Source organism: Cervus canadensis, chromosome 18, assembly GCF_019320065.1.
Source record: "Cervus canadensis isolate Bull #8, Minnesota chromosome 18, ASM1932006v1, whole genome shotgun sequence".
Lineage (NCBI taxonomy): Eukaryota > Metazoa > Chordata > Mammalia > Artiodactyla > Cervidae > Cervus > Cervus canadensis.
In genome coordinates this window covers 23,682,929-23,700,073 of record NC_057403.1, presented here as the reverse complement: position 1 = coordinate 23,700,073, position 17,145 = coordinate 23,682,929, and the positions used below count along the sequence as shown (strand labels likewise).

Genomic DNA, 17,145 nt, shown 5'->3' with positions numbered 1-17,145 from the left:
TTAACATATAAAACACGTATGGCCACTGCACATACATGTCCTTTTTCTGCTAAAATCTAAAGCAATTGTTTAGTACTATTCATGATAAAAAAAAATCTAGTGTTTTATTCTTAGAGGCTGTAGCTTAAGCTCTCTCATTTGTTACTACTGTTTTTTTTATTTTATTTATTTTTGGCTGTGCTGGGTCTTCACTGTGGCTCTTGGGCTTTCTCTGGTTGCAGTGAGCGGGGGCTGCTCTCTTGTTGCAGAGCATGGGCTGTGGAGCACAGGCTCAGTAGTTGTGGCACCCAGGCTTAGTTGCCCCATGGCATGTGGAATCTTCCAGGACCAGGAATCGCACCCGAGTCCCTTACATTGGCAGGCGGATTCCCACTGAGCCACCAGGGGAGTTCTGTTACTACTATTCTTAAGTAAGAGAAAGATTTCCTTGTTACCTTGAGACTATAATGCTGTAGTTGGCAGCTGCTGGCAGATATTGTTTTGAGAATTGATGGTGGTATCCTTGATTCTGATACACTTCAGAAAATTCAAGTTCACAGTAATACAGGCATTTGTCTGAAACCATGTCCACAAGGGCTATCCAGCTCTGTTTTGATTTCTAAATATATTTTTTCCTTAATGGTTAAAGCAGATGTACAGTGTATAAGCCAGAATGACTTCCTCATACCTCAATATATGAACAGTTCTTCTGTCATCTCCTGTTTTGATTACAGATCTTTTGCTAGGTCAAAATATTTGCCCCTTGGTGCCAGGGTGGTTGGTCCATCATGTCCTGTGGTGCTAAGCCTACTTTTTGTTTATATATATTTTTTTGCCTAGCTATTCACATTGGGAGAAAACGGATCATACATAGTGAACAAACTCAGAGGCATTTTAATGAGGAAACATTTTATAGGCCTGTACATTTTATCAATTATACCAGTGTGTTACAGAAACATTGTATTAATATGTTGCTTTTAGCATAGACTTAAAACAGGCAGTGATATGTTACGAGTAGCTACACTCCGTTACAACTTCACTGGACAGTTTTCTTTCCGTGTTAAATATTGGGGGTAACAGTATGGTTGGAAGTAAAAAAAATAATTTTCAGTGTTGTAGGAAGACAAACAGCTTGTGAATGGTTCAGTCACATGAACCGGATGTGTCTCACAAGCCTGGCTCCGATTCTCCACCTGTCACTGCTGTGGGCTTGTCCTAATGTGGGTGTCTTTGGGCATCAGCAGGGCTTTCTATAGGCCAGTCCAACACAGAGCCCTTTCCTAAGTGGGAAATAAACTCAACAGTCAGTTCCCTTCAGTTTTGTTGCAGATGCGCTTTTTAAGAGTACCTGATGAAGGCCCTTTTATCTAGGTTTCAGACAGTCCTTTAAGTGATGCCTTCTCAAGTATACACAGTCTCCTGGTTGAAGTTCTTAGGGCGTCTGATCTTCATCCAAAGATAGACTGCTGTGATCAGCTTCAGAAATAAACTTAAAAGTGTCCTTCAATAATTCAGTTAAACTTTACACAATGAGGAGGTATCTTTGGAGGTGAGTCTTAGGCAGTAAATACAGATCTCAAAACTAGGATTTAATATCTACTGAAACATAATCTTTTTTCTCTGCTTCAGTGTGTGTTTGCAGCCAAGTAAAAGTTAATTGAAGGGTGCCAAGCACGGGGGTGTGAGACAAGCCTCGGATCCCTTCTGACCTGGTCTTTGAGTTAGGCTTTGTTGTCGTTGCTTTGAGAGGAAGCACAAAGAAGCTGAACTGTATGGCCCAGGGAGTCCCTGTCCTGGCTGGCCTACTGGTGGGTGGGGCTGGGGCGCAAGGCTGTTGGCCGGGGCGTCCCGAGGGTCCTGGTGTCAGTGCTGGCCCGTCGGTGGGCAGAGCCAGGTTCTGGTATGAATGGCTGAGGGGCCAGGGCCCCAGAGCTGGTGTTGTCCTTCTGTTGTACTGGGCCGGATTCTGGGGCAGCTGGCTCAGGAGCCCCAGGTTACTTGAGGCTGGTACCAGCCAGCTGGTGGGTGACCCAGGTCCCAGCCTGTCTGGCATCGGGGTTGAGGTGGTCCTGGGGCTGATCCCCACACACTGAGGAATGAGGCAGTGTCTTAGGACCGTTGCTGAACCACTGGTGGGTGGAGCCAAGTCCAGGGGTTTCTGGCAGCAGGGCTTGGGGTGCCCAGAACTGGTGTCAGCCCACTGGTGGGTGCAGCTGTGTCCTAAGGCCTTTGTTGCAGGGTCCTGGGAGTCCTGGAGTTGGTGTCACCCACTGGTGGACTAGCTGTGGGGCCCCAGGGGTCCCAGAGCTAATAGCAGCCCACTGGTGGGTCCTGGACCCTCTGGTTGGTGGGGCCGGTCCCCGGGGAGTCACCTGATTGATACTGGGTATCCCAGGACTGGTGCCAACTGACTGATGGGTGGGTCCAAGTCCTGTGCTAACAGGCTAGAGGGAGGGTTCCAGAAGGACGTGCACTAGCAGCAGTGTTCTTGTAGTAGAATGAGCACCTCAGAGTGGCTGCTGGCAGGTGAGTCCCAGTTTCCTGCTGCCTCTCCAGGAGGCTCTCCCGGATCTGCAGGTGTCTCTGACACAGCTTCCTTTCAAATTACTGCTCCTGCCCTGGCTCTCAGAGCATCAGAGATTTTGTGTGCACCCTTTCAATTGAGTCTGTTTCCTGTACCCACCAACTCTCCCAGAGTAAGTCCCACTGGCCTTCCAAGCCAAACAGTCCGGGTGTTTGTCTTCCTGATGGAGAACCTGTAGGTTGGGGAGCTCAGAATCCTCACTCCTCCGTTGAATCTCTGCATTTGTAATCATCCTCTTGTTTGTGGGTTGCCTACCTAAAGCAGGTCTTGACTGCATCTCTGCTTATCTTGTTATGGTTTCTTTTTTATATCTTTGTATCTTTAGTTGTAGAAGATCTTTTCAGCTAGTTCTTGGGTCATTCTCATAGACAGTTGCTTTGTAAATAGTTGTAGTTATTATGTGCTCGTGAGAGGAGGTGAGCTCAGGGTCTTCCTACTCTGCCATCTTGGCCACTCAGCCAAGTATTTTTTTTTTTTAATATACCACAACTGACTGAAGAAAAAATATATAATAATATAAACAGAACTATAAAAGTAAAGAGGTTGACTCAGTAACCTCCCTACTAGAACTCCCCTAGTGAGATGGCTTCACTGCTGAATTATGAAATACATTGTATGAAGCCAGCATTACTCTGACACCAAAGGCAGACAAAGATATCACAAGAAAGGAACATTACAGATCAATATCCATATGTATTTTTCCACATGCCTGGGAAAGAGGAAATGTGATTGATGAATATCTAGCTATCCTCTCCCACAGTGACTCATCTGTGATTTTTACAGGTTTGCAAATAACCCCTTCTAAACTAAATTCTCTCCAAATTGTGGAAAATACACAATTTCAGAAAATGTTAGAATTAAATTATATCCATGGTAGAAGGTAATTGAATATTGCTAATATTTCTGTGCTCTACAGTGACCTAAATTAAAGTGGTTCTTTAAAAGAAAAAACTGCCATCAAATTTGGATGCTGAAAATATTTATAACAGATACAGAGTTGACCTGAGGCTTTATAGTTCATCTAAAAAGTCATCAGCAGGTTTCAATACGTATGAAAAGACTACCCTGGGATTGCTAGAACAGTGGTCCTCTGAGTGTGGTTTCCAGATCAACAAATCAGCTCATCTGGGAATTTATTAAAATGTATATTTATAGGTCCCAATTGGTACCTACATATATAGTGATATATTGAACTCTGGGGGTGGGACCCAGCTTTATATGTTTTTATGAGCCTACAAGGTGATTCTCATGTATCCTAAAGTTTGAGAACTACTAGCTGACAAAGATCTCTCTTCTGGTCAAAAAAAGGTCAAAACCTTGCAAACTCAAGAGAATGAGAAGGCCAGACACACATATTGGGAGAAAATAATTGCAGAACACATATCTGATAAGACTCTTGTCAAAACAAAGAATTCTCAAATACACAATAATAAGAAGAACAAATCAATTTAAAAATGGGCCAGAGATCTGAAGAAGCTTCTCTGGTGGCTCAGTGGTAAAGAACCTGCCTGCCTATGCAGGGTTCGATCCCTGGGTCAGGAAGATCCCCTGGAGAAGGAGATGGCAACCCACTCCAGTCTTCTTGCCGGGAGAATCCCATGAACAGAGAAGCCTGGCAGGCTACAGTCCATGGGGTCTGAAAAGAGTCGGACACAACTTAGTGACTGAACAACAGCAGAGATCTGAACAGATCCCATAACAAAGAAGATACACAGATGGCAAATAAGAATATATGATGTTTAACATCAGATATCATTAGAGAACTGTAAATTAGAACAAGAAGTTAACACCACAAACCCTTTAGTATGTGTGAAGCTGAACACAAACAGTAGCAAACGCTGAGGAGGGTATGGAGGGACCGGGAGTCTTGTTCTGTGCCGGTGGGAGAGCCAGGTGGTACAGCTACTTTGGGAGACAGTTTGATGGTTTCTTACAAAACTAAACATATTCTTACTGTGTTTACCACCAGTTGTGCTCCTATATATGTTTACCCAAAGGGGTTGAAAACTTATGTCCATTGAAAAACTTGCACGGAAATATTTATAGCAGCATTATTCATAATTGCCAGAAATTGAAAGAAATCAAGGTGTTTCTGGGTAGGTAAATGGGTAAACAAACTCTAGCACATTCAGACAATGGGATATTATTCAGCACTAAAAAGTGTGAGCTATGAAGACATGGAAGAATCTTAAAGGCGTATTACTAAGTGAAAGAACCCAATCTGAAAAGGCTACATACTGTATGATTCTGACATAGGACATTCAGTAAAGGATGGGGAAATGATCAGAGGTTCCCAGGGTGAAGATGAGTAGGTGGGGCACAGATGATTTTTAGGTCAGTGAAAACCCCCTGCATAATAGTTTAAGGGTGAATGGGTTAGTACACATGTCTCTAGACCCACAGGATGTATAACCCCAAGAGTGAACCCTCAGGTAAACTGTGGATTTGGGATGATTGTGATGTGTTGGTGTAAGTTCATCTGTTATAAAAAATGTACCACTCTGACGGGGTGGGTGGATAATGGTGGGGGTGCTATGTATGTGTGGCAACAGACGGTATATGGGATGTCTCTTTATCTTACTCTCTTACTCTTACTCCAGTTTTGCCTGGAACCTGGAACTGTTCTTAAAAAAAGTCTAAAAAAGACATTAGGGGAGAGCTGGTGAGATAAAAAATAGTCTGGGAACTACCCTGGTGGTCCAGAGGTTTATAATTTGCTGCCAGTGCAGGGGACATGGGTTCAGTCCCTGACAGGAGAATTAAGATCCCACATTCTTCAGGGCAGCTAAGCCTGCACACCACAACTAGAGAGCCTGCATGCTGCAGCGAAGACCCAGTGCAGGAAAAAAGAAGAAGAAAGTCTGAAACTTAGTTAATATACCAATGTAAATTTCTTGGTTTTGGCAAATGTACCTGGGTATGTAAGGCATTAACATTAGAGGGAGCTGGATGAATTGTTTGTGGAAACTCTCTAATTATCTTTGTAACTTTTCTATAAATCTAAAATTATTCCATTATAGAAAGTTTATTCACACAAACAAAAAACCACTACAAGCCCTAAGTGGATAGCTAGAGTGTAGGAGGCTCCAATGACCAGTTCAGTGCAGTGCATAACAAACTCAACAAGCTACATATGGTTTTTGAGAAAGCGTAATCTCCCAATCTGGGTCCTGGGAAAAATTCCTCAGAAAATACAGGAATGTTTACATATGTTCACCAAAATACATAAGACCTCTTGCAGAGAAAAACATTGTGAGGAAGAATAAATGAAGGTGAGAGGGGAAAAAATGAACAAAGGGTCAGGGAAAGGGAAGCTAAGAGGCAAGAGAGCAGCATGATTTTTTTTTAATTTAGTTTGAGGATTTCCCTGGTGGTCCAGTGGAATCCCTGGCTTGCCCGGTGGCTCAGCTGGTAAAGAATCTGCCTGCAATATGGGAGACCAGAGTTCGATCCCTGGGTTGGGAAGATCCCCTGGAGAAGGGAATGGTTACCCACTACAGTATTCTGGCCTGGAGAATTCATGGACTGTATAGTCCTTGAGGTTGCAAAGAGTTGGACACGACTGAGCGACTTTCACTTTCACTGGTGGTCCAGTGGTTAAGAATCCACCTTGCAATGCAGGGGACTGAGGTTCGATCCTGATCAGGGAACTAAGATCTCACATACTGCGCGGCAACTAAGCCCGTGTGTCTCAACAAAAGATCCCACAAGATGCAACAAAGATCCTGAAATGACCAAAAACAAAAAAATCTTAAATTAAAAAATTCAAGTTTGTTAAGTTCGCTTGCTTAGAATTGTCCGTGGACTTTCAGCTGTCCCAAATTCGAAAACTCCTTAACCTAAGTTACAAGGACCTCTGTGATTCAAGCTCTGCCAAATTCTTCCCCCAAGTCGGCTGCTATCTCGTGTGGGAAGGCTGGGAAGACCTGATGTTGGGGGGCTTTGACAGTCCATCTCCTCCACAAGCTGTCCCTTAGACATTCATTCTTGACCCCCAGTTCACACCGAGAGCGGCCCACCCACAAAACCCCTTCTTTACCTTTTGATTTCAGGTGTCTCACCAACTTGTTCTTTCTCCCAGCATCCTGTTTATTTATTTTTATTCTGTGAGTGACAGTGTTGAACATTTTATCCATGTCCTCCTTGACTTTGATTGATTTTCCTCCACTATTTGAGGTCAGAAATGAAATCTGGATTCACACCTTATCCCCAGGACCCTGGACAACCCCAGGCACAGACTAGATTCTCATTAATCCTGTTGAGTGGATGATGGGAGGGTGTGGCATTAGGGAGGAGTAGGGTGGGGGCATGATTTTGTTAAAATTTTGCTTAAATATTAGGCCTCTAAACCCAGCAGATATATAAGACTACAATTCAGAGTCAGGCAACATCTGGTTGAATCACTGGCTTCTCAAGGATTTCTCATGGCAGGTAAGCTGGGTAAAGGCAATGCAAGCTGAAGTTGCTAGAGGCTGAGTAGTTGGGTTGTGATAAACTGAGGTGAGACTTTGTGGTAGTCTCTGAGCTTTGCCAATACTGGCTCATCAGTTTTGGGAACCATTGGGTTATAAAAACAGGGAGCTTTTGAAAAACAGTGCTTACTGCATGACAGGTCAATAAATCGACAGACGATTTTCTTTCTGTTGTTTTTGGCTGTGCTGGGTCTTTGTTGCTGCTCCAGGGCTTTCTCTAGTTGTGGCGAGTGGAGGCTGCGCTTCGTTGTGGTGTTGGGGCTTCTCGTTGCTTCTCTTGTTGAAGAGCACAGGCTCTAGGGGCTTTGAGGGATGTGGAATCTTCCCAGACCAGGGATCGAATCCATATCTCCCGCATTGGCAAGCAGATTCCTATCCCTAGGGAAGTCCACAGACAAGTTGTTGGGACAAGGAATATCGACCTTATTCAGAAAGCCAGCAGACCAAGAGGATAGTGGACTGGAGTTCCAAAGAACCTCCATGTCTGAGTTACAATTCAGGCTTCTTATGTTCTAAAAGGGGAGGAAGTAATGTCAAACATTTCCTGGTTCCCATCAACCTCCGGAGGGAATGTGTTAATGACTTTCCTGCAGTCGTTCTCAGGTGAGCCTGGTCAAGATATTTCCTATATGGTAAACAAAGATATTTTAGCTTAATGATCATTACCTGGGAGGGTTCCCAGAGATGAGCTGTTATGTATAATTTAAGCTTATAGGCAACATTCCTTTAGTGAATAACGTGTAGTAGAAAATTACATCACTAGTAATTTAAGTTTTTGTTTCTCCACTTCCTTTTTTTTTTTTTTTCCTCCACTTCCTTTTTAACAAGTGGTACTGTCATACTTTTAAATGTCAACCATTTGGTGATGTTCAGAAAACAAAATTGAACTGAGTAAATTTTAAAGATTTTATTGGCTTTATTCAGTGATTCATGAATCAGGCAGGATCCAGCCTAGCATATCAGAAGGAGCTCAGAGGAGCTGTGTAAAGTGAATGATTTGTATTGTACAGGCAGAAGGGAATAGGAACTAGGCTACACAAGGTGGGAAATCAGATTATTGCAGGGTTATTTCCCTTTATGGGATAGCAGGGGGTCTATCAGTTACCTAACTAGTACTGATTGAGCAATTACTGATTGATGGGCTTAAGATTCTATTTCTGGGAGAGCTGAAACTGTAAATTAAGTCTGTTGGCAGTGTGGAGCATAAGTGACTCCATTTGGGTTCTTTTGTTTTTAATAGTGGATACATGAAATTTGATCCAGTTCCATTTCTTTATCAACCAATGAAATTGAGACTCTTCACTCTATTTTAAAGTCTGTTTTGCTTTTCTCTTTTGCTAATTTCCTACTTCTTTCCTTTGGCGTTTTTCTAGTGTTTTTCTCCCCCTTTGAGGCTTAGTGGAACATTTTTGTTGTATTCTGGACACCAATAATTTATTTCTTATATTGGTTGCAGATGTACATGTATGTGTACTCAATCATGTCTTGACTCTGGGATTCCATGGACTGTAGCCCACCAGGCTCCTCTGTCCACAGAATTTCCCAGACAAGAATACTGGAGTGGGTTGCCATTTCCTCCTCCAGGAATCAGCTCTGCTTGCTTTCCAGGCCTGTTGTATAGGACTCAACCTGGAAGTTCCCCTTGTCATCCTCTTGTGTGGATTCTCCTTTCATCCACACAAATTCCTCCTTGTTTGTTACCACCACCCCCCAAAGCCTGCACTGGGTGGCATGGGAGACCTTAGTGTTTGACCAGGGATTGAACCCATACCTCCATGCATGGGAAGCTCAGATTCTTACCCTCTGGACCACGAGGGAAGGCCCCTCCCTCTTGTTCTTTATTTTTCTGAGTTGAACTGTATCCTCATGTAGCACACAACATAAGTTGGTTGAACTTATGAGTATCTGAATGTATCTTTATTCTGTTCTCACGTGGAAGGATAAATTTGACTGCATAGAGAATTTTATATTGAAAGTCATTTCCTTAAGAATGTAATATTAAAGTCCCCCAATATTACTGTGTTGCTGTATATTTCTCCCTTTATTTCTTTAATACTTACTTTATTTATGTCTAGAGGAGAGTGAAAAAGTTGCTTAAAGCTTAACATTCAGAAAACTAAGATCATGGCATCTGGTCCCATCACTTCATGGGAAATAGATGGGGAGACAGTGGAAACAGTGTCAGACTTTATATTTTTGGGTTCCAAAATCACTGCAGATGGTGACTGCAGCCATGAAATTAAAAGACGCTCACTCCTTGGAAGGAAAGTTATGACCAACCTAGACAGCATATTAAGAAGCAGAGACATTACTTTGCCAACAAAGGTCCGTCTGGTCAAGGCTATGGTTTTTCCAGTGGTCATGTATGGATGTGAGAGTTGGACTGTGAAGAAAGCTGAGTGCCGAAGAACTGATGCTTTTGAACTGTGGTGTTGGAGAAGACTCTTGAGAGTCCCTTGGACTGCAAGGAGATCCAACCAGTCCATCCTAAAGGAGATCAGTCCTGGGTGTTCATTGGAAGGCCTGATGCTGAAGCTGAAGCTCCAATACTTTGGCCACCTCATGCAAAGAGTTGACTCATTGGAAAAGACTCTGATGCTGGGAGGGACTGGGGGCAGGAGGAGAAGGGGACGACAGAGGATGAGATGGCTGGATGGCATCACCAACTCCATGGACATGGGTTTGAGTAGACTCCAGGAGTTGGTGATGGACAGGGAGGCCTGGCGTGCTGCGATTCATGGGGTCGCAAAGAGTCATGTGTCTGCTCAGCGGACACAATTGAGTGACTGAACTGAACTGAACTGATGCTGGGGGCAGAAATGTCTACAAATGTATCTTCTTGTTGGATTGACCCCTTTATCCTTCTGTAATGACCTTTTTTTTGTCTTTTGTGACAGTCTTTTGTTTTAAAGTATACTTCTTCTGATACAAGTATTGCTACCCCAGCATTCTTTTCCTTCCCATTGGCGTTGTTGTTCACTCATTTAGTCATGTCAGACTCTCTGCAACCCCATGGACTGCAGCTCACCAGGTTTCCCTGTCCTTCACCACCTCCTGGAGTTTGCTCAAACTCGTGTCCATTGAGCCGGTGATGCCATCCAACCATCTTGTCCTCTGTCATCCCCTTCTCCTCCTGCCTTCAGTCTGTTTCTCCATTGGGGTCTCTTCCAGTGAGTTAGCTGTTCTCATCAGGTGGCCAAAGTACTGGAGCTTCAGCATCAGTCCTTCCAGCGAATATTCAGAGTTGATTTTCTTTAGGATTGACCCCTTGGCTTGGTATATCTTTTTTGATCCTTTCACTTTCATTCTCTGTCTTCAGTTTTGAAGTGTATCTCTTATAGACAGCATATAAAAGGCAAACATTAATAGAAGCTTTAAAAAGTCCATTTAGCCACCTAGGTTTTTTGATTGGGGAGTTTATTCCATTTACATTTAAAGTAATTATTGATAGATGTGTAATTGCCATTGCAAAAATTGTTTTCTGGCTTTTTTTGTAGTTCTTCCTTCTCTTTCTCTCTTACCTTGTGGTTTGATTGTTTTCTTTAGTGTTCTGTTTATCTTTTCTCATTTTCTTTAGGTATTTAATATGTGTTTTCTTTGTTGTTACCATAAAGTTCACATATATAATAGCCTATGTATTTTTAACCCCCTCCACACTTTATATTTGTATGACGCATTTTACATCTTTTTATTTCATGTATCTCTTGACAGGTTGTTAATCTTGAATTGATTTTACTACTGTGTCTTTTACTCTTTCTGCTTGCTTTGTATGTGACTTATCCACTACTTTTCTTATTGAATATATATATATATATATTTTAAATATTTATTTGGCTGCATTGGGTCTTACTTGCAGCCTGCAGGATCTTTTATTGCCATGCAAAGACTCTCTGGTTGTGGTGCATGGGCTCTCTCATTGTGGGTACCCGCTCCAGAGCATGTGGGCCTAGTGGTTACACAGACTCACAGACTCAGTTGCTTTGCAGTGCGTGGGGTCTTGGCTCCCCAACCAGGGCTCAAACCCATGTCCCCTGCATTGCAAGGCAGATTCTTAACCACTGGACCGATGGGCAACTCCCTTGGAAGTATTTTTTAGGGAAGATTTTCATCTGTTCTCTTTTAACAGAAAAGCAAAATTCAACTCACCGATTCCGCACACGCTTTAATGGAGAACAGCTAGGAGCACTAAGAGATGTATTTGAAAGGACCAGGTACCCACATTTGTTCCTCATAAGAACACTTGCTTCAACTATTCATCTTGACGAGTCAGTTATAAAGGTATGTCCCTGAGGTCTGTCTCTATGCAGCTAGATAGCACACCTAACCCAGAATTTCACACACATTTAGTCATCATGTAATTCTCATTGCTTGAAAAATTGCTGTGTGCCAGGACAGATGTTAAGCATTTTATTTATTTGTTCCACATTTTTTTTTTTTAAGACCAAGAGTCACAGAGAGGAATCATGTTCCAAGAATTATAAACAGTAGAGCTAGAATTTGAACCCAGGCCTTTCTGACTCCAGACCCACAATGCTAGATGAGATCCTTTGGTGATGGATTTGTGTCTGTTCCTGTTTATTTCTAGATTCTCCTTAATCACAACATTCAGTTATCTATGTACCTTGTGGCTAAGTTCCCTTAGAGTACTCAGGGCATGAGAACCGCTGGACGAATCCTGAAGGCACCCCAAGCTACTCCTCACCCCCCACCTCCCCGTATTCTCAGGCTTCAGAATCCTCTCTGAGAACGCAGAGTATCCACCAAGACAAAACCCACTTTCTAAATACACCTCCTGTTTTTAGCTGAAAGCAGTCTGTCCTGTCGTGCCAGTTGGCAGCACAATCCTATGCCCCCTTTGCCTCCTGGATTCCAGGACCAGGAGAGGATAGAATTTTCCTCACTCAAATTAAACGTGAAGACGTGTGAGAGTAACTTTCATATACCAGAAACAACCAAATTTCTGGAGTATATGAGGATTCTCCTTTGGATGCTTCCCCCTCTTATTAACCTGCTCATCTCTTCCCTCTCCAGACGTGGTTTAAAAACCAACGTGTCAAAAGGAGGAGGGAGGAGAATCAGCTTCGGCAAAATGTGTCACCAGGAGACCCACATCAGGTTGTTTCCGTGAAGGAGGAAGAGATGCCCTTACCGGGCACTTCAGGAAGCACTCATCCCACGAGTCTCAGCCTTTCAGATGATTCTCATCACGAGCTCCCTGCGCTTTCTTACGCTGAGCAGTGTGAAGGGGCTGCTGCCCCTCCATGCCCTTCATCCTGCAATCTCCAGACTGATCACCTCCCACAGATAGATCTCAGAGACGCTGATCCTCCTTGGGCCTCCATTCCTTATGACCTGGATGAGCTTATACAGTTATACGACTTACCTGGGGATGATGACCCCAGCAGTCTGGATCAGTACCTCCTCCCAGAGTGCTCCAGCTGGGGTCCTGTGGTCGGCGCTGAGCACCACGGTGATGGCGAGCACAGCTACAGTCCTGAGGAAGTTCCGTGATCCGATACCTTTTAAAGATGGTTTTATCTGTGTATGTTTGGCTCTGCAGGGTCTCTGTTGCTGCATGGGCTCTTCTCTCCTTGCGGGGGATGGAGCTGCTCTCTGGTTGTGGTGCTCGGGCTTCTCACTGTGGTGGCTTCTCTTGCTGTGAGCACAGGCTCTAGGTGTGCAGGGTTCAGTAGTTGCGGCTCCCTTCTGTCCTCTAAGGGCATCCTCAACCAAATTTCAGTATAAAGGGCAGTCATCAGGTGTCTTTAGAGAAATAGCAGAAACTAGCTAGTTCTCCTAGTTTGTCCCAGTTGAGCTATCTCCATTAATATCATATAAAAATACCTGTTTTTCATGGGCGATCTTTGTCTTTAAAACAAAAAGAATTAGGGACCTCCCTAGTGATCCAAGAGTTAGGACTCCACGCTTCCAGTGCAGGGGACATGGGTTCAGTCCCTGGTTGGGGGAACTAAGATCCCACATGCCGCATGGCACAGCTGAAAAAATAAACACTCAAATAACAACCCCCCCCCCAAAAGAAAAACATTTAAGAGTGTGATATTAGCAATAGATTGTATGAGGAGGTCCCAGCACTTGTACCTGACAAAAAAAAACAACAATGATTTCATAATTATCCACTGATGAAAATAGCTCTGGGAGAGCTCTGGAGTTCAGTTACTACTCAGCAGGGTAACAGGCACATGAAAGATGCTCAACATGGCTTACCATCTGGGAAATGCAAATCAAAACTGCAGTGAGGTGTCACCTCACACCCAGTCAGGATGGCTGTCATCTGAAAGACCACAAGAAGTATTGGCGAGGACAGGGAGAAAAGACACAAACAGGAACACACATGCCCATAGGAAATGGAAGCCTTTTACCTGTGTCACCACATAGCTTGCAGCCAAGACTGATCCCTTTGGCTGTGACCTCACGCTAGAGCAAAGAGCAGGCAGGCCTTATCCACTTTCACCAAGGAGCCCTGGGGCTGTCGGTGACACCAGAAGCTTTTGCCACTGAGGACACCCCAAGTCTTCCTGCATGCGAATCCCAGCTGACGGAACTGTGAGGCATCCACGCCTGAGCCCTCAAGAGCAGGAGCTGATGCTACAGCTTCATCAGACACTGGCAGTCACCTACGAGCTCCCTGCGCTCTGAAATGTGAAAACCCACATCGCTGACCAGAGGATGTGACTGCCTGTTGACCTGTGAGATGGACCTAGCCAGTGAGGGACTCCTCACCCCATCTTCTGTCCTTTGCACGTCCATTCTGCCTGCATTTCCCATAGCGGGAGCTGTCACAAGGATGTAGTCTTGAGAGAGTAACTTTGTTGCTGAGACCACCTGGACTGAATACATGACTGAACCCAGTAAAGGCCTCCATATAAACATTTTAAGATTTGGTGGGTGGATGTGGAGACCTACTTGGCTTGCGTCCACCCAGGATGAGCTTTGTAATTAAGTTTCTTTATCCAGTTAAGCTGCCACCGACCAGTCTGTTGTGATCTGCCTCTTTCTTCACTCTCTTCTGGGGACCAGTTTATGAATCACTATGTTGGTACTAAGAAATGGAATGAATGAAATGGAACTCAATTAAAACTAAGGTTGTAAAAAAAAAAACCACTAAGGTTGTAATCCAGTACTACAAAGGTTGGGTGGGCCAAAAGGACTCCCCGACTGTCCTGTCAGCTCTGTTTTCTCTAGTTTAGAAAAAATTTAAAAGTCAAAGATGATAATAGAAATCTGACCTGCCATCACTTTGAGCATAGGTTAGGCAGACTGATACAAATGAAGATTGACAGAGTCAGGGTCTCTTCACTGGGGACCCAAAGCCTTTTTACACAACAGTGAGTAAAAAGGATCAGTGGTGGAAAGAGAAGTTTCCAGATCTCCTTGATGTGGGAGACCCACCCACTGGGATACCAGAACCCAGTGAAGTCCTGACATGAACTGTAGTGAGATTGAGAACATGAAGGGCTGATGGGATTACAGAGGTGGAACATTTAAACAGGCAGTAGGTAAAGAAGTTGTGTCTCCTTCACCTGAATGCTTTATGGGAAAGGATATTACCTCAGGTCATGAAACACACCACCTACCTAGTGTTAAAAAAGTAAAACTTGCAATCGAATCCTGTTGGAGACTACAGTTAAGAATGTAAGGTTTGGTTGAAATAGTGTGAAAGTTTGGAGGCGAACAGTTACGTTTCAACAGCCTTTATGTAAAGTGATTGCATCTCCTTTACCTGATTGTGTTACAGGGTGGACATTATGTATCTGACTTGGAAATGGTACCCCTACCAAGTACCATAAAACAGAAGGCACATACATTCACCCTTCTACATTATTAGTTGAAAATGCTGAATAAGAATGAGTAACATTGCATGTCCCAGGGGTGATTCATTGGAATAGAGAATTTCCGCTTGAGAGGCAAGCTTGCTATTCCTTTAAAAAAAATATTTATTTGGCCACATTGGGTTACGTCGTTGCACATGGGATATTCCTTGTGGCGCACAGACTCTAGTTTCAGCACTCTGGCTTAGTTGCCCCGCAGCTTATGGGATCTCAGTTCCTCAACCAGGTATTGCACCCATGTCCCGTGCATTGCAAGGGGGAATCTTCACCACTGGACCACCAGGGGAGTCTCAAGCTTGCTATTCATATTAGCTGGCTAATGGATACACTGGAAACTGTCCCTTTGACTAAAGGATTTGAAATAATCTTGGGACCTGAAATAGCCATGATACCTTGGATGATGAAGAAATGCTCTAAGGGGAATGGCTGTACTTAGAAGAATATGTAACAAAATGAAAATGGTTTATACCAGAACATGCTGCCTGGGGGATGCAAGGAGGAGGTATGATCAGGCAGCCTCTTTAACCCCGGGACTCACTTTGGAACCATGCGAGGACCCACTGGATTCTATCGTGACATGGATAGTGTTGTATGTGTAGCTCAAACTGGCCAACGAAGAGCTGCTAGATCTGGGGACCACAATTCCAAGGTAAATGGACAGCATCTCACTTGGAAAGACCACCACTCTGATCAAAAGAAATTAAAAACAACCTCAGTGGGCTGCACTGCGTGCATCTTCCTAGCAGGATAAAAGTATTAAACAGTGGTAAAGGTTCCTGCATTTCATTTTTTTTTTTAATTATGTATTTGACTGTGCTGGGTCTTAGTTGTGACATGTGGGATCTTCCATCTTTGTTGCGGCATGTGAGATCTAGTTCCCTGGCCAAGATGGAACCTGGACCCCCTGCATTAGGAGTGTGGAGTCTTAGCCACTGGACCACTAGGGACATCCCTGCATTTTGGTTTTACTGGCTCATTGGCGGTGCCCAGTGGCTTGGCTGTGTGGTCAGGCAGAGGGGCAATGGTTACCTGGCCTCTGAAAGGATACTGAGATGAGGCGTGGCCCCACAGAAATCACTATGGGAATTTGAAGGGTGTATTAAAATAAGACCTATCCATGCTCCCCCACTCTTACAGGTTTGCAAGATGTTTGGATTCAACATGCTGATATCCGTGTGCTTGCTTCACCTCAGTCTATGAAATGAGTGGGTCTGGAAGCACTGCCACGCTGCAGAGATGGACTGAAACTAGATCTGTTCATCTTGTTCCCTGTGAGACAAGCAAAGCTAACAAGAGCTCTCCATCTGCCAGCAAAGAGACCGAGACTGCAGGTGAATATGTGGCCTTTCCCTGGGAGGAAAACCTTGATCATAGCTGGAGTGTGAGATGTGACTACAGATGCTGGGAACAGGGATGGTTGCTAAGCGAAAAACTGTACTATAATTTATTATTCTTTTTGATATTTACTTACTTGGCTGCACTGGGTCTTAGTTGCAGCAACATGAGATCTTTGCTTAATTGCCCCGAGGCATGTGGGATCTTAGTTCCTTGATCAGGGATTGAAACCGCATCCCCTGCATTGCAAATCGGATTCTTCTTTTGTTTTTTTAGCTGTGCTGGGTCTTGTTGCTTTGCATAGGCTTTTCTCTAGTTGGGGCGAGTGGGAGCTGCTCTTCATTGCAGTGCTTGGGCTTCTCATGGCATTGGCTTCTCTGGTTGTGCAGCACAGGTTCTAGACCCCCGGGCTTCCTTAGTTGAGGAACACAGGCTCAGTAGTCGTGGCGCATGGGCTTAGTTGCTCCACGACCTGTGGGGTCTTCCCGGACCAGGGATCAAACCCATGTCCCCTGCATTGCAAGGTGGACTGTCAGCCACCAGACCTCCAGGAAGTACAGGAATGAACTCTTAATCTGTGGGATCTGATGCTGGGTCCAGGTCCATCATGTCAGAACCACGTTAAAATTGTAGAACTCCTAGCTGGTGTGTGAGAATTGCTTGGCATTGGGAAAACCCACACACAACCTGGAGCCAGAAGTGAAGTACTGAAGTTAGAGGAGAAGCAGGAGGAGTTTTCATTATGTTTGTGTGTGTAGGAAACCCCAAAGAGTCAGAAGTTCAGAACTGATAAATCCAGTAAAGCTGCAGGATATGGAATCTGCAGATATTAGGCACATCTCTGTAAACAAACCACAGATTATCTGGAAAGAATTTTAGATAGCACTCCTCTTCCCAGCAGCAACAGAAGTAAAATTCCTAAGAA

The 17,145-nt window shown here is 44.1% G+C and overlaps 1 protein-coding gene and 1 pseudogene across 1 annotated transcript; one reads left to right on the top strand and one right to left on the bottom strand.

Annotated features, from left to right (window-relative positions):
* LOC122421276 overlaps positions 1–17,145 on the bottom strand; it is an 84,432-nt pseudogene that overhangs the window by 29,195 nt on the left and 38,092 nt on the right.
* LEUTX (leucine twenty homeobox) lies at positions 2,478–12,688 on the top strand. Its single transcript, XM_043437141.1, has 3 exons — positions 2,478–2,505; positions 11,162–11,313; positions 12,067–12,688. Exons 1-3 carry the CDS (start codon positions 2,478–2,480, stop codon positions 12,544–12,546), a joined length of 660 nt encoding a protein of 219 aa, XP_043293076.1. The 3' UTR covers positions 12,547–12,688.